This window comes from Balaenoptera borealis (assembly GCF_965194805.1).
Source record: "Balaenoptera borealis genome assembly, chromosome: 6".
In the NCBI taxonomy this organism is placed as follows: domain Eukaryota; kingdom Metazoa; phylum Chordata; class Mammalia; order Artiodactyla; family Balaenopteridae; genus Balaenoptera; species Balaenoptera borealis.
Genome location: NC_138863.1, coordinates 33,656,618 through 33,679,112, shown reverse-complemented (window position 1 = coordinate 33,679,112; position 22,495 = coordinate 33,656,618). Strand labels below are relative to the sequence as shown.

Genomic DNA, 22,495 nt, shown 5'->3' with positions numbered 1-22,495 from the left:
TCTATTGTGAACTTGACAACTTCTCAACACTTAAAAGACTTTTCTGGTAAGACTGGTGGTGATACTAACAAAAGTGAGTTTTTGACACTGTCTAAAGAAATGTGAACCAATACTTTCCAAATGGCCAATGTATAATATTATAAAGTCAGGTACAGGTAAAAAGATCTACTCAGTATGCATGACAGATCAATGGGTATTAATTTAACATAGTATTTATTACAAGTTCATTGATATGATTTAGAATTCCATTTTAACTAATTTCAGAAACTAGCACATGCAGACTTTTGGTACAGTATCAAAGAATATACCAAATTATCTGAAGGCTTTAAAAATACATCTTTTTCCAACTATATATCTGCAAGCAGCTGGATCTTCTTCATATTGTTTCTTCAAAACAAATGACTGAAGACAGAATAGATATGAGAATCAGCTGCCTTCTATTAAGGAGATACTTTTCTCTCAATATTTTTTGTTGTGGAAAATAGTTATTTTTCATTAAAAAAAAAATGACTTATGTTAAACACTGGGGTTCCCAATCAGGGGTGATTTCGTCCCCCAGGGGACTTCTGGCCATGGCTGGAGACAGTTTTGGTTGTCGTAATGTGGAGGGAAGAAGGTGCTACTGGCATCTAGTGAGTAGAGGCCAAGGGTGCTGCTATATATCCTATAACACACAGGACGACACCCCACAACAAAGCATTATCTAGCTCAAAATTTCAATAGTGCTAAGGCAAACCCTGTTTTAACATACAATGGATTTAATTTTTTACATTCTCAATTTCAATTTCTAATACAGTATATTATCAATATAACCCATATAAACAAATACTCTTTGGGATGCTCAGTAACCTAAGAATTAAGGGTCCTAAGATAAAAATAAATGATTCACTTCTATATTGTAATAAAAGCACTTGAATAATAAAAGCTTATGCCAGTAACATCTATAGTTATTACCTAACACTAAACTTGATACCTTGTAAATTAATTAGCTGGAATAACAAGATAGGTTTTAAAAGAGCTCACCTGTTCTTTATGTGGTAATATATTGCTAAGGTCATACTGTGGAGGAAAAAAAAATACATTGTAATAACTGATTTTTATCATATCAGGCCTGAAGACATTTTTAAAAAGGGGTTAGCAAGGAGGGAAGACCTTCCAGAGGCCCAGTGGCCCCAAAATCCTCGAATTCAGAACAGTACCACATGGGTGCTTTCCCCCTTGTTTTAGGTTCTTCAGCTTTTAGCAAAATTAGGAGACCCAAAATGCTAGATATGCTGTTAGAAGGCATGTTTTGGTTGATTATTATAATATATAAATTATTACATATTTCTCCTGTCATTTGTCCTTCTACCCACAAAACCTTCTGTCCTGTACAAGTTATATCTATCTATACACATGCTTAAATTTAAGCCATATAGTAGTTTGTGTGTGTGTGTGGGGGGGGTGTGTGTGTGGTTTTTTTGTTAGCCCCTGAATTTCAGTTGATTTAGTTCGCTATCCACCTACCCATCCGTTTTCCATTATTTCCCTAAAAGTAAATAATAAAAGTGCTCTATACCAAAATGATTTAAAATCACTTTTACATAATTATTAGAAAATTTAATAGCAAAATTTTATAGCCACAAAACTGATGATAGGTCTAGCTATCCTGAAATAAGCAGTGCTAATAATACAGCATAATACTACACAGTATACTATTAATGACAGGTATTTCCAAATTATTTTAAATAAAGTATTAACGAACAGATAGATACAAGTCCTTAGGTAGTCTTTTTTAAGTTACTATATTCCTAAGTTATTCACAGCTGTTGTATATTAGGCAACAAAGGGGTTCTCTGGTTAAGTTATATGCTCCCCTTTGTTCTCAGTGTCTAAAATGAAACTCAAAACAATTGAGGGAAGGCAAATCTGAATTTTATAATAGGTCTATAGAATCTTAGCACTTGTATAAAGGCCTGTAACACCGTTAGCATCAAAGATGGATACTTCTATAGTGCTTCAAAGTTTCATCTTCAAATTGATTTTAAAATCACAGCATTAGAAGTTTTATGATGGAAAGGACCACTGAACCGTAGATGACATTTAATTAAACAACCCATTTTACAGAGAAGGGAACCAAGGCTTAAAACTGACTTACCTAAGGTCCCACTAATTATCAGAAGCAGTTCTCTTTCTCCTGCCCTCTAACCAAATAGTGGCTCCCAAGCTCAGCTGCACACTGGGATCATCTGAGAAGCTTTAAAAACTGCCTGGCTTCTGCTTCAAGATGTTCTGATTTAACCGGCACTGGGTATGACTTGGGCATCAGGACTGTTTTTAAAGATCCCCAGATGACTGCAGCGTGCAGCAAAGTTTAGGGATGAATGAGTTAGGGTTAAGATCAGAGAATCACTCGGGATGCTTTTGTCCATATAATCATGCTTCACATCATTCTCCATCTTGTCAAAAGGGGTGTGTGCGTGGGTGAGAGAGAGACAGACAGACAGACAGACACACAGACACTGTGTCTTGGAGGCGGGGGCAGGCGGGTGGACTTTGTGCATCCAGAAACATGTATCTTGAAAAGTTGCATAAGTGATTCTAATAAGGCTCACCTACCCCACTGAGAACAACTACCCCACTGAAAACTAACCCCATGATAAACATTTTCAAAATCATTCCTAAAAGCCAATTGGCCCTATTAATTTTCTCAGTAAACCTTTATTTCACCAATAATGAATGTGATGAATGATCATTTTTAAAACTTCATGAGAGCAAATTAAAATTTACTGTACTTCCAAAAATTAGACTAGGTCGGGAAAAAAAAGGATGAAACCTACTTGTCTGAGCAAGGTTAATCTTTTTTTTTTTTTTTTTAATTTTATTTAATTTTACTTATTTTTGGCTGCATGGGGTCTTTGTTACTGCGCGCGGGCTTTCTCTAGTTGCCAAGAGCGGGGGCTGCTCTGTCGTGGTGCGCGGCCTTCTCACTGTGGTGGCTTCTCTTGTTGCACAGCACGGGCTCTAGGTGCGTGGGCTTCAGTAGTTGTGGCACACGGGCTCAGTAGCTGTGGCTCGCGGGCTCTACGGCACAGGCTCAGTAGTTGTGGCGCACGGGTTTAATTGCTCTGCGGCATGTGGGATCTTCCCAGACCAGGGCTCGAACCTGTGTCCCCTGCGTTGGCAGGCAGATTCTTAACCACTACACCACCAGGGAAGTCCCTGAGCAAGGTTAACCTTCAAAGTACTTTTGAATTATATACTGGACATCAGACTCTTTTGAATTCAAAAGAAGCTGCGACTCTAGCCAAAGTAGAGTGGTTTTTGTACCCACAGATTCAGTGTCTTGGCTGAATAAAAACATTCAGTGATGATGTGATAAGTGCCCAAACTCAGGACTTTAGAGATGGGGCTCAGTTTTTGCTGAAACATGATTTGACTGCAACTATTATTGTAAGCAAGAGAGGAAAGTTACATTATTATGACTGTGAACTTGCTGTCTTTAATTAAAGTAGAAGTTACTGATAATTTAAAGAGCTAAAAAAAAAGCTGGCACATTAAAAACCAATTAAAAATATAATTAGCTTATAAAATTAAGACAACAAATAAAATTAAGGATAAGGACATTAATATTTTCAAATAGCATTTCCCAAACTGTGTTCTGGAAAATCAACATTCATATCCTAAGGAGATGTTAATGTTTCATGGACAACCGCGAGGGAGGAGGCAAGAAGCTCTGCATCCCGTTTGGTTTTTCTCTCTTAAATAAGCTTGAAAGGTTCATCATTAGGGTGTTTTGAAAGTGCATCTCCAATTGTGGACTATGAGGTGCTCCCAGAAATTAAAGAATAGTTTCCATCATCATGACACTGTTCGTGTCTCCTTAAGTATAAGCCTGACCACAGCCACGTTTCCGAAACCTCACCTCTTTTATTGTTCTCTGCTGTGATTGATACAGTGTGTTGGAGATATATTTATATATATAAACAAAAATTAAATGTGTCTATTAAGTTAAAACCTCAGTTGAACAAATTTCGTCTACAAAGAAATTAAGCTTGAGTGTGTATTTCTTAAGACTGGTTTGATATATTCTCCCCCTCTTTGGGGGACAGGAAGGAGAAGTAAAATTTCATACAGAAATAGTGCAGGAAAAAAAAAAATGCACAGTGGGATAAATCTGACAAAATCCAATTAAATTTAAATGCAGATTCGCTTTGGTGCCAGTAGGGGACAAGCTGTTCCTTCTTCTAAGAGTAGCTTCCAAAGCAGTATACATTGTTTGAGGACTACAACTCATAAAGAAATAATTTTTTCTAGAAAAAGCCAATAAAAAGTACCTCTCTTTCTCATTATGTTCAACAATGGCTTAACAACAGAAATGCGTCAAATAAAGATTTATACTTTTTCTGGGATTTCTTATTTGCTAACTGGCTTTCCCTTCTATCATGCGCTCTAAGATTAAAATGGAAACTGAAAATTCATATTTAGGTCCTTGAAATCAATCTATAGTTGACACCAGTTTTTTAACCTGATCACTGAAAAGGACAATTCAAATGAATGAAATTATGTATGGCTAGGATGCTTTTAGCGATAAGGGGGTCTGTCACTCAGCCCTTGGCAACCTACTTGTACTCACCTTTTTACTGTGGTTCTAAGATTAGGCTGGCTGACTGTGCTGTCATCTAGAAATATTGTTGAGCATGAGCTATACTTTTTAGTAAGCTGCCCTGGAGATACCTGAAGGGGAAGGGAAATAGAAGAAAATGTCACAGTAAGTTAAACCTATAAAGTGTGTTTTTTTCCTTGGTTAAAATGTCAAACGATAAAGCATTAAGATTTTTCTTACACTCCATGAACTGCCTGAGTGTGATATCATGTGCAGCTCTATGGGAAACCTCTATACTCTGACTTCCACAGACGAGCTTTGAGAAATGGGTTATAAAATGCTGCCTTGATATAGTACCTATAATCAAACCTGGCAAGCGCCTATTATAAATTACCTTTATAATAATGTAAAAAGTTTAGAATAAGATTTCAGGGTTTTTTCCTTAAGCAATGAAATGCAGCTGAGATTTCCTATTTCTATTCATTTACTACACTAAAACGTAATGCTTTCTGTAATACCGATGCCGGAGCATTTCACTGCAGTCAATGCACCCCAGTAACAAATGTACTCGTTCAGGAGACAGTGAGACGAGACAAACGTTTGCGAATCAGAGGCTGGGCATGCCAGGGCTGCTCTATCGCTAAAAAGCTGGGGGCCGTAAGTCTCTCTGGGCCTCAACTTCCTTATCTGGAGGACAAAAAGGTACTGCTTAAAGATTCTCTCGCATCCAAAAAAAACGGATAAAACAACTCTGAGAATTTAACTTCTCACTTCATGTTTAAGTAAGACTGCCATTACATTACTCAAGTGAGAACCTCAGAGAATACTTGCCATTCATTTCAAAATTGTACTAATTCTGTTCTACGTGTTATTTGACACTCCTGCCTCACCCATGCTGCTCTCTGCCTGCAGTGCCTTTTTCTTCCTCCTGTCCCAGCAAGCTTGACCCCATCTTCCTCTAGGATCCCTTTGCCAGCAGGCACACCACAAAACTTCTCACTTTCTGCACACTCACACATCTAATTTACCAACTGTTCCATGGTCTCAGCTGCTTGCATAGTACCACCCTCTTAAGTAAACAAGCTTCTCCAGGTTAGGAAGATTCTTCTCCTACCTCCAGCTACTGAGCACAGAATCTGGGACAAATTAGGATTCAACAAGTGTTTGAGAAATTATTTAAGATCAGTTACAACTGGAGGTAAATCTTACTAAAGATACAAATTCGTGAGAATTTATCTACAGTGGTGTTGGATAGGTGACAAAGAACTTTTTGAGACCCTCTAGAGAATGAACTATCTTTAAAACACTTTAGAAGTATCCATTTATTTGTGAAGAGCCCATGAACATGGCAATAGTCAAATACTAAAATGGCCTAAACTATGTTAGGACAACTCTCTTCCTTAAAGTAAGGCCAATAACCAAATCCCAATCACTGAAAGCCACTGGAAGGAAGAGTAGCATTCTTTAATACCACAGAATACAAACAATTTTAAAGCTGGGTTTTGTTTTTGGTTTTTGTTTGCTTACTAATTCAGATGAGCCTTCCTTCCTCCTATTAATATAAAATAGTTTTCACCATGCTGTCACACTCTCCCATCAATGTCCTCCACAAATACATGAAAGGTGAGGCAGGGAGAAAATCTAGTTGATGCTTTTTAAAATACAGAGCATTTAAATAAAAATTGCCAGTATCCAATAATCAGAAATATCCAAATGGCATATATAAAACACCATTTTGCTTGTTTCAGATGCTTTATGCAAAGCCACTTATTCCTTATTAACAAAAAGTTCTAGATGTAACATATTTGAAAAGTATCACTGTTTGGAAGACTAATTTCTCCTTCAAGCTAGAAATGTTTTAAACTAAAACTCTGATATGGTCCTTAAGCTATTTGGTTAATGTGTAATTTTAGAATCTCAAAAAACAGATACAGCATGAAAAATGAAAATTCACTCATTCAAATACTTTGATTCTAAACGAAGCAGGTTATCTTTTAAGGTCACTACTATTAGGGTATAATATGACATACACTACACGTAATAAAAGTCAATTCTGACCAAAAATCTATATATATGAGGGGAATAAAAATAGTAAGGAAATGTACCAAAATATAGACTAGTTGGTAGAGCTCTGGGTGCTATTTATCCTGTTTTCCTCTATTAAAAACTTTTTTTTCTATTATGAATGTATATTGATTTGTCTTTGGAAATATTACTGCTAAAACATTTAAAATTTTTAATTAGATGTGGTCTATAGTCCTATGGGGGCTCATTTAATGTATCAGCAACTTACAGTCTACTGGCTCGATCCTACAAAAGAAACACTTCCACAGGCCTACTCCTGAAACTATTCAAACTTTCCAGCATCTAGTGTTCACTAAAGGATGGCAGAATTGAAGCCTCTGAGCAAAGCCTAGATATGTTAGCTGCCAGCAGATTACTTTCCTCTCATCTTGCTTGAAAATTTAAGATAACTGTCCTTTATGATTAAAGCCTTACCATTGCTGGCTCACAACCTCAATAAACTGCACTGACACACATAAGGGTATAAAATGCAAATACAAAAAAAAAAAACAAGTAGCAAAAAACACTACTGACAGTTTAATGTTCATAGGTATTATTTCAATTGGTCACTGAAGAAGAGTATTTATCTTCATTCAGCACTAAGGACAAAATACATGGACTTTTACAATCTTTCTAAGGGGAAAGGTTGCTTAGTAGACTTCAGGTTTAATGGTGAAGACTAGAAAATAATCATACCTAGGAGGCTAGTAAGTAACAACCCTCAAAGCTTATCATTAAAGGTCAAGTACCTGTTGAAATCCTGCCCCCACCCAATGACTCTTCCCATTGTGCCTACTGCCTCTGATTTTAACCCATTAAAAGAATAAAGCTGGAGAGAGCGAGAGTACGAAGGGCGGCAACCCGAGTCGTGGCAGGACAGGCATTTAGAAAGTTTCTTCCCCTCTTTGACCGAGTATTAGTTGAAAGAAGTGCACCCGAAGTTGTAACCAAAGGAGGCATTATGCTTCCAGAAAAATCGCAAGGAAAAGTATTGCAAGCAATGGTAGTAGCTGTTGGATCAGGCTCTAAAGGAAAGGGTGGAGAGATTCAACCAGTTAGTGTGAAAGTTGGAGATAAAGTTCTTCTCCCAGAATATGGAGGCACCAAAGTAGTTCTAGATGACAAGGATTATTTCTTATTTAGAGATGGTGACATTCTTGGAAAATATGTCGACTAAAATAAGTCACTATTGAAATGGCATCACGTGAAGCTGCCCGTTCCCCCAATGGCATCACGTGAAGCTGCCACTGAAGTTCTGAAATCTTTCATCCTGTAAATAATTTCCGTGTTTCTTTTATAATAAAGTAATGATATCCAAACTAATGATATTCAGTGTCTCTGAAATTTAGTTTTCTCTGTATTGATTTAAACATTCCCAAATAAAAGTATATAAATGAAAAAAAAAAAAAAAAGAGAATAAAGCTGAAGTTCACTTTTTTCTTCCCCCTTTTCACAAGTTTTGGATACGTTTATTAAGAATCAATGACTTTAACTGAAAAGTCTGTAATACTCCATCTATGTTGCACATTAATGGACAATATGGTAGGGTGAGTGGTTTGAATAGAATTCATACTCCAGGCCTTAGTAGAAAAGTATAATATTCTAATTATAGGTATAATCAAAAATATTGTCTGAATTAATATCGTTAATTAGATTGAATTAAACTTCAAACTCAGAACCTATATTCAAAGAATAAATCTAAGTTTGAGTAGACTGACCACAAATCTATTTCCTCTCCCCCTTCTTTCAGATATCATCTCATTAGAATTAAAGGCATTTTTTAAAAAAGCTATACATAAGACAGGATAAACAGCAGATGATTTTTAATGTTTGAAAGGTGAAAAAACTAGATAAAGGAGTGGTAACTGACATGGCAGAACAGAGGAAGCACAACCTTGGTACCTACAGAGAGTGACTAGGACAGGAACAAGAAAACCAGTTTGTCTTACAGAACCCAAGGCAGGCTCAGAGTTCAGAGGCGTGGTCCCCAAATCCTTGCAGTGAGGCCCATCAGTTAACGAGTTGTCCAAGTGATGCTTCCAATTAGATCTTAACAGACAGCCAAGGACCATCACACGTTTGAGGGAAGCCCCCAACAAGTAAGAGATCAAAACAGGAAGAAGGAATGGGACTTCCCTGGTGGCGCAGTGGTTAAGAATCCGCCTGCCAATGCAGGGGACACGGGTTCGAGCCCTGGCCCAGAAAGATCCCACATACCACAGAGCAACTGAGCCCATGCGCCACAACTACTGAGCCTGTGCTCTAGAGCCCATGAGCCACAACTACTGAAGCCCACACGCCCTAGAGCCTGTGCTCCGCAACAAGAGAAGCCACTGCAATGAGAAGCCCACGCACCCAACAAAGAGTAGGCCCAGCTCACCGCAACCAGAGAAAGCCCATGTGCAGAAACCAAGACCCAATGCAGCCAAAAAATAAATAAATAAAATAAAATATAAGGATGCTTTAAAAAAAAACAAAACCAAACAGGAAGAAGGAATTGATGGGAGTGATAAAAACTCAGGAGCAAATGAGAACTTGAAATTGCATCAGTGAAAAAAAGAATGACAGGATATAAGAGAACTCTATAAATTGAAAATAAGGTAGACAAAACAATATATTCAATAGAAGGATTAGAGCACAGTCAAGGAAATCTCCAGGAAGCAGGACAAAAAGACAAAATGCAAAGCAGGAGGGGAAAAAAGTTAGCCATCTGGTAAGTCTAAGACTTCCAACATCTGAATAATAGGAACCTGGAAGAAAAAAACAGAATATCAAAGAAACACACAAAAAAGGTCTATACCAAACCAAATTATGAAATTTCAAAATCCCAGGGAGAGGGAAGGTACTAAAAGGTTCCTGAGAAGGAAGGGGTGGGGGGAAATGACTAAAATCGGTAATGTACAATGTACCATACAATGTCAACAGGTTTAAGAGCAACAGTGTAAATGAGAAGATGAGAGGGAAGTGTCTTTAGAACGGCAAAAATTAGTTTCAACTGAGAATTCTATACTTTATCAAATAGAAGGAGTTTCAGAGAGGCTAGATCTCTATAAACTTTCTGCCCATGTGCCCTTTTCCCAGGAAAATGTGCTCCAGTAAAACAAGGAAGTATAACAAGACAAGAGGGAAACAGAATCTAGGACATAGGGGATCCAACATAAGAGAGCAGAGTTATGTGAGATCCCAGATGACTTCACACAGATATCCCAGGAAAAGAGGCATAGAGCAGGCCTAGGGGAACACTAGTCTATATGGGAGTAGGAAGACAAAAGATTGGGGAAAAGTGTCTCCAAGAAAAAAATGGAACAGATGTGGCTTAGTAGACGGAAAATATTTTTGATAGGCATGTGACAAATGTTAAAACATTTGGGGAAAAAAATAGCTGTTAGAAAACAGGCAAGTGAATATAGTCAGGAAATTAATTCCACAGAAAAAATGAAGAATGTGAAAGCAGGGAGACCGGGCAGGGAGCTACTTACTGCATTTGGCTGTGTGAGATCACGTTGGCTAGGAAAAGGGGGGTTGGGTTATCCTAGAGAAGTGCAGAAGTGCTCCAATTTCATTAATATTTAAGAAAAAGAATGAAGGGTGTACAAGGAGGAGGCACAGTCAGAGAACTATATGGCTCAGCAATGCACAATATTTGCAGAGTCGTAGTAATGTAAACATTGATTCTGATTTAATAAAAACTGATACATGTTGAGGGAACACAGGGAGGGAAATAACGTCATGGTGGACTGAAGAAGCTAAGCTGTCACCTGCTATGACAAGAAGTCAATGGACAGTGCTAAAAATTAACTTACCTGTTATACTTTTATTACTTTGGTTAAAAAATAAGATCAAAAAAATAAGGCAAAAGAATTTAAGGCAGATCTTTATACTACAACCATATTAGTGAAATTTAACTTAAATGTCAGAACCCTTAAAAAATGGGCACTACTAAGTCAAAGACTTTCCTGAATACATTTGATAATTAGGAAAACAGAGATTTAGAAAATCTACCAAAAAGAGGTCCATGCTAACAGTATTGGATCCATCATATTTTTAGGAATCATGGCAGACATATTTTTAATTCAAACTATTAATTTCTTAACTTTTCAACTGTTTACTTACATGGTTTAAATGGTTGCTCTTCCTCTCTTCCCGCACTAAGAATAAAAAAAATTAACTGATGAATTCTGATACAAATGCCATAGAAAAATAAAAGTAGTCACTAATTATTTGATGGATTACCAATAACACAATGAGATAAAATTCCATTCTATTTTTTAAAATAATTTCCAACAAAATATATAATTTAAATCACCCAGCAAGATGAGTCCTAGAAATAAAATCTAAAAACTTAGTTTCACTTTTTTGACCTAATAGATATTCTGTATTAGGTACAAATGAAAGACTCCCCATTTACAAAAGAAAAGGACAAAGCAAATTAGGCCAGGTGAGAAACTTAGCTAATAAAAAAATTTACCTGCTGCATAGCTGAACTACTAGCCAGGAGTATTTTCTAATTCTTCATTTACACACAGCTTACTTTAATTACCACAATCTACAGATGACAACTCTAAGAACCAGTTTCTGGCCAGGCACTCATCTCCGAACGCACCAGTATCTCTGGAAGCATCCTGAACCACTTAATGGTAACCTACTCAAATACCTTACTGAAAAAATACACAACTGGAAAGTAACCTACGTTAAACGTAAATTTTAAAATGAGTGTGCTGACCTAAATGAACATATCTACAGCACACAAAACTGTTTTGCTCCAACAAAGGCCAGAAGAATAAAAGCCTGAAGAGGGTCTTAGGCCACACTCTTGCTCACATTGCCTCCTTTAACTCCAGACAGGCATCACAGGCACGGATTCCTTAAGGCTGAAGAGAGAGACAGGCATGGGACAGCTTTTCTTTTACTGTCTCCAGAGCCCCTCTACATGTGAGCAGCTCATGGCTCTGGAAGAAACTGAGAAATAGAGCAATCCTAACCAGAAATGAGTGGCTCAAGTACACACACTAGAAAAATGCAAGTTAGAAACCCCAGGAGCCTCCAGGTTGGTGAACAGGTAGTACCCTTGCAGAGGGCATCAAAGCTCTGTGCCCTGTCCCCATGCCTGGCCCTATGCATCTCTTCCATCTGGCTGTTCCTGAGTTATATCCTTTTATAAAAACCAGTGATCTAACGGAAAAAAACAAAAAGCAAAACAACAACAACAAAAAACCAAACCTCCGTTTTTTATTGTGCTGCTTCACTTTAAATATTATGGAATGTTCACTTCTTGTATTCCTGCTCTCGTAATCAACTGAACAACTTGGTCACGTATGGCTTTTTAGCAAATAAACTAGGATTTAACATAACATTAAGGAAGACAAGCAGGCAAGCAGGAGTGCAAAAAATTCTACGGTTCTGATTCTCATCTTAAAACAAGGAGGACACAGGAAATTTATATGAGTTTCACATGCTGAGGATAATCTTCTGGAAAACCCCATATGGCATGTTGCTCTTATTACCCTGGCACAGCACTACATTAGGATGAGAAAGTTTTGAATAGCTTAAAAGTTCTGAGTAGCATAAATCTGGATGTGAGATAGGCTCGTCTGGTTGAACACTGTGTAAAACAGGGCCAGAATCACAAGGCTCAATTCCCATATATAACAACTGATTTTTCTGATTTGATCAAATGAAAACCTAACTGTGACCTAAACCCTATCATTTGTCTTTAACATATGTGCTCTTCGGAGCAAGGGGAAAAGGACAAAGTAGCATGGAGAAATAGACCACATCTAAATCATGTGGCCAGTTGACTATGTTGATAAAGAGGTGGCAAAATGTATAAACAGATAGTCTAAGTGTTCTCCTCCCTAAAACACTGACAACTAAAGGAAACTGTATCATCAACATATTAAAATAAGACAAGTGAATACATAAAAAAAGTGAAACATTTAAACCACTCTAAGAGTTTTTCTAAATACCTCCTATAATACACAAAACAAAAACAGTTTTCACTCTTTTTCTCAGGGAAAAAAAAGCATTGCCTTACCATCTGTTTGAGGTTTGCTCAGAAAAATTGTGCTTGCCCTTGGGTGGTCAGAAGGGTTTGGTTCCAAAGCTAAGTCTGTATAGGAAGAAGAGAAAAAGGTGTGGTGATTTAGTTGAGTAGAAAAATACATGATTTTAAAGATAGCTACACATTGATTGAAACCACTTTTAATAGTCTTGAGAAGAGCTTTTAGTAATGACAAAAAGGCAATTTTAGTAAAGGCACAATATAAAAATTCTATTGGGAAACAGCAAAATTGTAGAAACTCTCCATACATGTGGAATAAAACCATGGCTATGTCTTAGACTTCTTTAACTTGCACCTAAATAATCAATGCCATTTTTAGATGAATCATATATGTGACTCCCCTCCTATTTATCAATTAAAAATTCAGTCACCCTCTTTTAAAGCTGATATTACTAGCACATTCCAGGAACAGTCTCAAGAAGCAAGTTATGCTGTGGCCAACTACTGTCAGATACCAGCTCAATATATCAAATATGCCAAAACGAAGTGAGTTGCTTTTGGCAAATGTTCTTCAGACAATCAAATGGCTAATTCTAACTCCATTCAACAAATGAACTCATTTAATTGGCTGTGGTTTATCTGGGGGCTATTCATCATGGCAGATTTAAGAGGACTACATAAAAGTTCAATGTTCTAATCTAGAGGAACACTTCCATGATAGTGATTTTTAACTTTGCCCTCTATTTCCAAAGCTAAACTCACTTCTTCATTCCACGCTGCATGATTAATTTGGGGCTTCAATAAGAGTACTTTCTGGAGCAGATCATAGGGCTACTAGAAAAAAATTTTGGCCATACCTACACGAAAAGGTGGGTCTGCCTGTAGCCCACCTTGCACCAAGGTGGGATAGCGTCTTCTATTTAGGCAGAAATACAAAACAAGCACAAGCTACCACACAGGATAGTAAGGTTGTTGTTTAAAACAAACAAACAAACATAAAAGCCCTATGACACTTCCTCAGCAAAGTCCATCTCGAACCATTTAACCAATCTTTTAAGAAACTGGACCAAGATTCAGATAAAGAGTAATGGTTAAGGCAATTATTTCCCAAACCACATCATAACTGATCTGTTTTTGAAAGATGGCTTTGATGGTCAAAGTGAAATACAAATATATCCCTGCCTCTTAGAGAATCCAAAGAATACACACATTGATATATTAAAAACTAATTAGTCTAGTAGTGAATTCTGTCTAACCCAGCATTCCACAAATGTATTTACCTAGAATCCCCTTTTCCCACCCAGAAAGAATTTTGCACGAACAGTAATTTGGGACTTCCCGTTTTAACAGGAATCTGAGCCATCCATTTGAATGTCATTGCCAGCACTAGTAATTTACAGAGCTAAACCAACTGCTTTGTTCTTCATGAAAATTCCTTCACTGAATTTGAAGTTTATCAAGCTGCTTTTGGAGAAAATATTCTATTCAACATTTTTATGTAAAAGACCCATATAATTATTTTAAAGTTTTTTTCTCCTACATATTTGAAAAACTAAGACAATGGGAAAATAAATTATTTCAGCTGTACACAAAATGGCAGGCAGAGACTTTCACAGCTGCCTCTAACCTATAGCTTCCGAAAGAATTCATGACTACTTACCTATACCAAAAAGAAAGTAAATAGACTACATTTGAATCTAAAAAATAAGCAGAAATGTTTGCAAAGTAGCTGTATTATTTATCAGTGTCTATGGCATGGTAAAACTTAACAATTTTCAATGGAAGTCCAGGAAAATTAAGTGCCAGAATCAAAGAGAAGCAAGCTTTAACACACACACACACACACACACACACACACCCGCCAAACCAAGATGTGCTACTACAGATCTAAATACAAAAATCAAGAAGGCTGGGATAAAAGAAGTGACAACATGCAAAAAAAAAAAGTAAACTTAGCCCAAGTGACCAGAAAAAAGCTGGCACTCTCCCTACTCTATCCTAGGGGGTTCAAAGGTAGGCACAGGACCCAGGACCGGCCAATCAATCACAGCTGTCCTGGGACTTCCCAAGAAAAGAGAAAGGCAGAACTGTACTCTAGGATCCTTAGCTAGTCTTGAGCTGCTGGACACTCCCCTTGCTATCATGAGGGGAAAGGCTTTTCAGGAGACATCAACAGAGGAGAGCAGAACTGAGGAGATCATTTAACTCCTGGGTCAAGTAGTGCTTAACTCTGTGATGTTCTTTTAACTTGCAACTGAAGGAGACCTGGTTAATCAGCAGTACTGATGATCACACTAAAGGTGGGGAAAGGTAAAAGTCACTTGCTCATTCCTTTAACAAATATCATGAACAAAAATCTGCATGAGACAAAACGATGCTCTGTTTAAAAATTACACACAACCATTCACAATCATTAACACACAATGATTCACAACCGTTACTTTTAGTTGCTTTTCTTATACGTTAAAAAAAGCTCTAATTAGTGTACAATTTATGTCTTCTTGTTACTAACAAGCGCTCTCCACCCCACTGTTGCATATTTATTGTCTAATGAATACACACTGGCCCATCAAGTGTTATTCCTATACTGGACTTAGCCAATCCCCTATTGCTGGGGATTGGTGCTTACAAAGTTCTATTCTTAAAATATTATGAGGAAAATCTTCATGTACATAGTTTTTTAAAATAATGGTTTTATCTCCTTAGCAAAGATCTTCGGAAGTGGAATGACTAAGCCAAAAGGTTAGATCACTTTCATGGCTCCATGTACAATGCTAAATTGCTTCCTAAAGAAGGTGGGGGGCACATTAGGGTATAATGCTACCAATCATGACATTTTGAGTTCCTACCCTTGCTTTGGATACTTGAAAAAAAAAAAAAAAATTCCTACTGATATGAATGAGGAATCTCACTGTAGATCTAATTTGTATTTCTTTTGATTACACAGTTTGACCATTTTCCCACAGTTATCAGTGTTATTTCCACTTTGGTGAGTTGGCCTATCATTTGAATGTACTGTAAACACCAGGGCCCTACTGCTGTCAGTTTGCATGAGGTTTTCAGAAAATACTAATCTTTTGTTTATAGCCTATATAACTAACAATTTTCTATATAACTTGCACTTTTTGCTAATGAAAAATACCACATCACTATCTTATAGAATGGACATGTGAGCCATTAGACAGTAAACTCATACATACACACAATATTTCTGCACTTCCCATTAACTATCTTCCCAAGAGCCTAAGGAGACTATGATAAAACCTACCACACTCTTCACTATCACAAAGGTAAGACTGCCAACTATTAAGCAAAGCTTTACCACCCACCATCCCTCTCATCCCTCTCCCCACCACATGCACACACAGTAATTTAGAGACTTCAGGAAATTACTGTGCATTCAGGAAATTACATGGATTCTTCCGAAAGTTATTTCTTTAGAAACCTCTAAGAATGTTTTACCCAGGAGAGATATTCTTGAGCTCATGATTAGGGGTTATGATTAAAACTGTATTTTAAGACCCATCATTTTTGTATTATCCATTTAAATTGCAACTTATTTGACAGCATGATAGGTCGATGTAGAAAAAGTATGATTAAAAAAAAATTAAACTCGGTCTTAATGTAAACATTCCTCAGAGGAAACCTGTAAAACACCACCGACACTGAATACTGTTTTTCCTCCAATCTAAGATTCTACCAGTTGTTAAGATCCATCTCAATTGCAGTTGTTAAAAGTGTGAAAACATAGGCAACTTTGAACAAATGAAATGCATTACTGAAGGCTAAAAGTGTTAAAACTATGCTATCAAACTGTCAATAAATGATTTTTCCTTGTTAAAATATTAGAGGGAGAGGGAAGTGACCAAGAAAGCATCTGACAGAAGCAGCATATTTCAGAAAGCGATTAATATCAACATATTGATTTCAATATATTCCAAATAAACAGGAGATGTCAGCAGTTTCTGGGCCAACTGCTGAGCACCAGTTTACTTAACGGTAACCACTGCATTTACTGAACTGCCCTAGCATCCCTGTACTCTACAGTGTATTAGTTTTATGGCTCATAAGACAAACATTACAACCCTTACAATTACCATGGAAACTGATGATCTCATCTCTCTGAGTCCACACTTGCCACCGCAGTCAGGGAGGTCCTGCCAGCCGGCCCTGAGCTGGGCGGCCTCACCAGCGGGGACACAGCAGGCTCCTGCACCTGCCAGGCTACTGCTCACCCAAGCCTTGATCCTGCTTTCCTAGCTTCTGACCATCCTGGCTTCCAAACTTCCCAGCTCTGGTTTCCAACTGCTTCTGTACCTGCCTCTACCCTGGTTCTCAGTTTTGCCTTATTTTAATCCTCAATCAGTGTTACAGTGAACATGACTGAGAGGTGACACATAGGTAAGTACACCTGGCTTTATATATTTCTAAAGAGTACTTTACTCAGTTTCTTGGACTTTTAAGAACCTTTCTGGGTTGCAAGTTACCTTCATTTCATTTCACATTACGCAGTGTTACTGTTTTAACTCTTAAGTTTTATTACTTTAATACACTAAACCAACAACAACAAAAAAGGGTGAGAAAAAAGGTAGTATTCCAAAGAAGCTCACATAATGTCAACAATAAATTCTGTTCCTATATGCCATGCATTTGGAATTTACAGTCCTACTCTCTATCAATACTCATTTTTAAAACCTTGGACAACTCAATTTATACCTAAGAGAAGAATTCCTACACTACCTAACTCAGAACATGGTGAGAATCAAATGAAATGCAAGAGCAATGTATATACTACAGCCTATTTTAGACCCTTATTAATATCGCTTTTTTGTTCAAGCCACTGTTGGCTCTCACCTGAGCTACCGCACCAGCCTCCTAACTGGTCTCCCTCTCTGCTTCCTTCCACCCTTACAGTCTATTCTCACACAGTAGCTGGTCTGCTCTCCCTCCACCCTCTCTACCCCCCTTCCCTTTTTCTAAGAATTAACATCATTCCCCTGCATATAATCCTTCAATGGTTTCCCATTACAATTAGGCTAAAATTCATATTTTTTGGTCAAGGCCCACTAGGCATACAAGGTCTTAATCCCCCATATTCCTCCTGGCATTCATTCACTCAGCTGCAGCCACCCATCTTTCTGTCCTTGGCACGCATCAAGCATATTCCCTTCTTAGGAACTGCACAGAAGCCTCTTCTCCCACAGCCTCACGTGGCTCTCTTAGGACTGCTCATGGGTCGCTAAAGGAGAGACGCTGTCTTTAACCACCCCTTGTAAAACTGTCCTCCTCCCCAGCCCATTACCTTCATTTTCTTTCTTAGTGTTCTCACTACCTGATGTTATTCTTGTGTCGTCAGCCCCCAGGCACCTCTAGAAAGGAAGGACCTGAGTTAGGATACGGGTTTTGTCTTGTCTAACCACTGTTTGTCCTGCCTCTGGAATGGTGCCTAATAATCAGGTTTCAGTGTACCCAAAACCAGTTAAGTTTCTCCCAATTTTCCCACATCATCTAAGATTTCTTCTAATGCTGTCTTTTGATGTGTCTGTCACCTAAGACCAGAGTTAATTTCAGATCTCTTAGAGTAGTAGTTTAGTTACTCAGAATCAAAGACACAAGACAGGTTACCAAGAACCACGAAAACCTAAAAGAGGAAATCTAATGTTCAGTGAAAAATCAATGGTAACTTTAATTTGGGAAGAGAACATTTAATGTTAAAATACCTTTACTACAAAATGACTCACCCTATGAATTTAATGAAGTCGTAAGACAAAGTGTGCAATCAGAATGCTATAGGGAAGTATCAATACAATGCATCAGTTTTTACCTGTGTCCCCTGAATAAAGCATTATAATGGGATTATAAAAGATGCTCAACCATAAAGGCTGGGTAAATGAATTATGCTCCAACCATTCGATGGCACAGTAAACAGCTGGTAAAAGGCAGGCTGTAGAGCCATGCGCAGTTGCATGGAAATACGTCACCCTGGAGGACTCTCTAGGTGCCAGCACAGTTCCCGGAGCTTCATGTCGTTACTTTTCTTTATAACAAAAAGTTACAAAGTGGCACATAAAGAACAATCCCATCTTTGTAAAATAAACACAATGTTATGTTTATATGCATACAAAAGGTTCAGGAAGAATCAGCACCAAAATATTAATAAAAATTCTGGATATTCTGAGTGTGAGTGAAGGACTTTTCTGTGTTTTCTAAACCTTTTACATCAAATGTTTATTAATACTGTCACCAAAAAAAGGAAAGATCTGTTGCTCAGAGGTTTTTCCACATCATATTGCCAATTCCTTCCCTACCCACTCTTCAGGGGGATGGGAGGTAGGGGTCACTTGAGAGAGCACCTTTCACCAGAAAATTAGCAAAGCTCCTAAGGTCAGAACATAAAGGCTGTATGAAAAGTTGATGAATAAAAATAAAATCAGATAATAGGACCGTAGCATCTTATTTTCTATTATGACACTACCATCAGTTATATTAGATATACTGTTAAAGACAAAGTAGTAAAAAATTCTTTTGAGTCTATCTGAAATCTATACTACGTTCTTAGGAGTTACTTTTTTGAGATGGCTTGAAGAAATCATGTTCTTCTCCAATGTTTCTGAAGAACAAGACAGAGCATCATTTATGGACGATTTTCTCTAAGTAACCAAATAATTCTTCACTGTAGAAAAGCCAAAATGTTTTATATCTGAGTAGGTATTTCTCAGTTTCCAGGGAAACTGATACAAAATTGTCTGAAATAAAGACATAAAGAGCAAACTTCCAATGTGCCTGTGCTTTATATTTGGTGTTCTGACCTTGTTTCTATGGAAACTTCATTAATAGGCAAATGCTGAAATTGAGGTTTCTCTTATCACTTTATTGAATGCCCCCCCAAAAAAGACAAATTGAAATGAAATTTTAACAATCCTGTTAAACATAAAAAGGTAAATTCTGTACTCATGAACTCTATTTTTCCAGTTCCTGATTTAGCACTCCTTCCTTACCATACATAGTCGTATGCTAAATGCTTAGTACCTCACCTGCCCGCTTACCAGCTTCCCCTAATGTCCCTCTGTGCAGGGCATTCTCGGCTTCAATTGGATTTCACCAGAACAAACTCTTTAAATTATACCAACGTGTTTACCTGACTGATAAATTTAGGCTATTTCATGACTTCTACTTTTATTCATATCCATTGCAATGTATGTACAGACAGAGAATGGAGAGGTAAATGTTGCTTCTGAGTTGTGTACAATCAACTGGAATGGCAATAATCAAAACTGGAGTATGCTGAGATAGGCCTAACTTATGGATAAATTATAAAATATAAGGTGCACTCTAAACAGTTTCTTAAGCATCCCAAGGACTGAATTTGGCATATCTACCACCTCCCAAGTCTGTCTCTTTTGTTCAGTAGCTGTGTTACACAGTCATTTCAGATCTCTAAGTCTTGGCTTCTTCATCGGCAACAGAGGGAGAATATATACGGGCCTTATTTGTAGATGGAAGGGCCAAGTGAAATACACAAGAAAATGCATTGTACATCTTAAAAGAATTCTATAAAGGTCCAATTTTCGTCTCTCAACCTACACTAGCCAACTACTAACTGTTTTTAAAAATCATTTAGAGGCTTACCTTATAGCAACAAGCAGAGCAGTTTTCACAAGTACTTACGTGCTTTGTGTTTAAAGCTACAATTAATTCACATAATTTGTTCATTCTTTCACAATATCTAACTATTCTGAAAAGGGAGTACTTTCCACTTACAAAGCCACGTCCATCATAAGGGTGAATCCACAGGCTTAATTATTCTAACTTTTAAAGAAATTAAATAAACCCAACTAAAATTTAAATAGAAGAGCTGTAAGACATTTCGTCTATGAAATAATGAAATAATCTCTGGCATTTAAATGAAACAAATGGGCCAGTGGGGCTTTAACATCTTTATGATACAATGTTTTATACTTCAAAGAACAGTCTTTATTAAAGTGCCACTATGCTACCCAGAAATTTATTTTTTTAACCTAGAGCCATCCCTTTCCAAAATTCTAGAGGCAAAAATCAAACATTTCCTCTCTTCTCTCTCTCCTCTCCTCCCCGACAACACCCACCCCCAGCCACTTAGTCTTCAGAACTTTTACCTGAACATTCCTAAAGTTAAATAGTATTCTACTGGGGGGGGGGGTGTGGAGGAGGGAGCCATGGAGACATTTTTCTGCAGGATGGATGTGGTATGTTAACTCCCAAACCTTTATATTACAAATTACAATCTGAATTTGTTTTTTCTCCTTTGAAACTTCTGTCCAGCAGTCTCAGGAACCACCTCACCCCTCCCTTAGAACAGGCAACGTGCAAAAGAAGTCGGTTAAGGCTGTGCAGCTGAAGACATACTTGTGTCAAAGTGGGAATTTAAAAGTAATCAGAACTCCATGGGGTCTCCTTTGGTAAAGAAAAAAAACCCAACAACTAGTCTCTGCAGCCGTGGCAGTAACGTTTCACACCGTTCACAGTTATTTTAAGCCCCTCTCCCACCATTTTCTTTCCTATCGTGTTCAAATTATAGTTAGAAGGGATAAAGTAGCTTCTATCAGGGCGACTGAAAACATTAAAATCCAAAGAATTTTAGTTAAGAACACCACACTGACTCTGTCCATCTCTATTTTGAATTTAAATGACAAATCCTCTAATGTTTGTCTTAATTGTCTCGAGTATCAACTACCTTAACGAATAGAAGTCTATCATCAGGCCCTTACCTAGTTCCTTCGCTTAGGTACCATCTGGATAGGGAGACGGGATGGATACGCCGAAGTTAGAGTATTTAAGTTTTCATTAAGAAAAGAGAGAATACACCAGAAAGTCTCTGCTAAGTCCCACGAGATGTTAAACAAATAGAACCACCAACAGGAAGGGCCGCGGATTGGAGGGTCTCAGGCCGGGCTGGGAAATGGGAACGGGGGAAAGAATTGGGCATTCGGGTAGGGAAGAGGGAAGGAGACTGGCCGGACGCGACTGGTAAAGAATAAGGGGTGGGGACGCCAAGCAGAGCCAGCCTTCGTCCCCGGTGCCCAGCCCTGGGAGAGCCAACTCCGGGCAAGAGGGAGCCCTAGGCGGCGTCTCCCTCCCGGGGGACCCTGGGGGCGGCGGAGGCCAGAGGTAAGCCCGAGAGCAGACGGCGCCGACCCCGCGAGGGGCGAGGCGCGCCCGCCGCTTCTTACCTTCGGGCATCTCCCGGTCGCTGACGTGCTGCAGGTGGTGGCCTTCGCCACCTGCGAAATCCAACTCGGCGGGTTCCACGGCAGCCGCCGCCGGAGCTACTGCCACCGCGTTCCCGGCCGCCGCCTTGTAGACCTCAGACTCGCAGTCCGGCTCCGCTGACCCCCTGCGCCGGCCCAACTTGCGGCAGGCATTGGGGGACAGGCAACAAGACAGCGAGTTCCCCATGGGGCGCCTTCACTCCTCGCCGCCGCCGCCGCCGCCTCCGCTCGTCCCCCGACTCCGCCGAGCTCAGAAGCCGCCCCCTCCCCCAACAATGGCGCGGCGGGCACTGGCAGCCCTGGGCTATGCCGGGGCTGTGCCGCACATGCAGACGCGACTTCGCCCGCCGCTCTCCTGTCCGCCCAGCCGCCGGGCCCCGGGCAGGGGCCCGGCCCCGGCCGCACCCCCGCCGCCGCCGCCTCCCCGGAACCAACTAGTCTGTGAGGGCGGTGACCAGACCGGCTTATTTAAAAGGGGTGGGAACCAGACAAGCGCTCAGACGCGCAGCCACTGCAGGGAGAGAACGCAGCCGGAGCTCCTCCTCCTTCCGCCGCCGCCTCCTGACTGAAAGTAGCTAGCCCGGCCGGCCCTTGCCT

The 22,495-nt window shown here is 38.9% G+C and overlaps 1 protein-coding gene and 1 pseudogene across 4 annotated transcripts in view; one reads left to right on the top strand and one right to left on the bottom strand.

Annotated features, from left to right (window-relative positions):
* The window catches only part of LOC309631099 (cyclin-Y-like protein 1), a 37,617-nt gene extending 15,239 nt beyond the window's left edge, over nt 1-22,378 (bottom strand). For 2 of the 3 annotated variants that reach the window (XM_082397148.1, XM_082397149.1), the window contains exons 1-5: nt 21,860-22,378; nt 12,684-12,758; nt 10,763-10,797; nt 4,616-4,716; nt 1,024-1,059 (exon numbers count right to left, since the gene is read on the bottom strand). In XM_082397148.1, the coding sequence (XP_082253274.1) occupies nt 1,024-1,059; nt 4,616-4,716; nt 10,763-10,797; nt 12,684-12,758; nt 21,860-22,085 (473 nt within the window). In that variant the 5' untranslated portion in view covers nt 22,086-22,378. The remainder of the gene's footprint in view (nt 1-1,023; nt 1,060-4,615; nt 4,717-10,762; nt 10,798-12,683; nt 12,759-21,859) is intronic. The other variant, XM_082397150.1, reaches the window with a different exon arrangement.
* On the top strand, nt 7,470-7,975 carry LOC309630906 (10 kDa heat shock protein, mitochondrial pseudogene; annotated as a pseudogene). The gene has a single exon. The product of its transcript is annotated as a 10 kDa heat shock protein, mitochondrial pseudogene (transcript).
* Nucleotides 22,379-22,495: the final 117 nt, after the last annotated feature.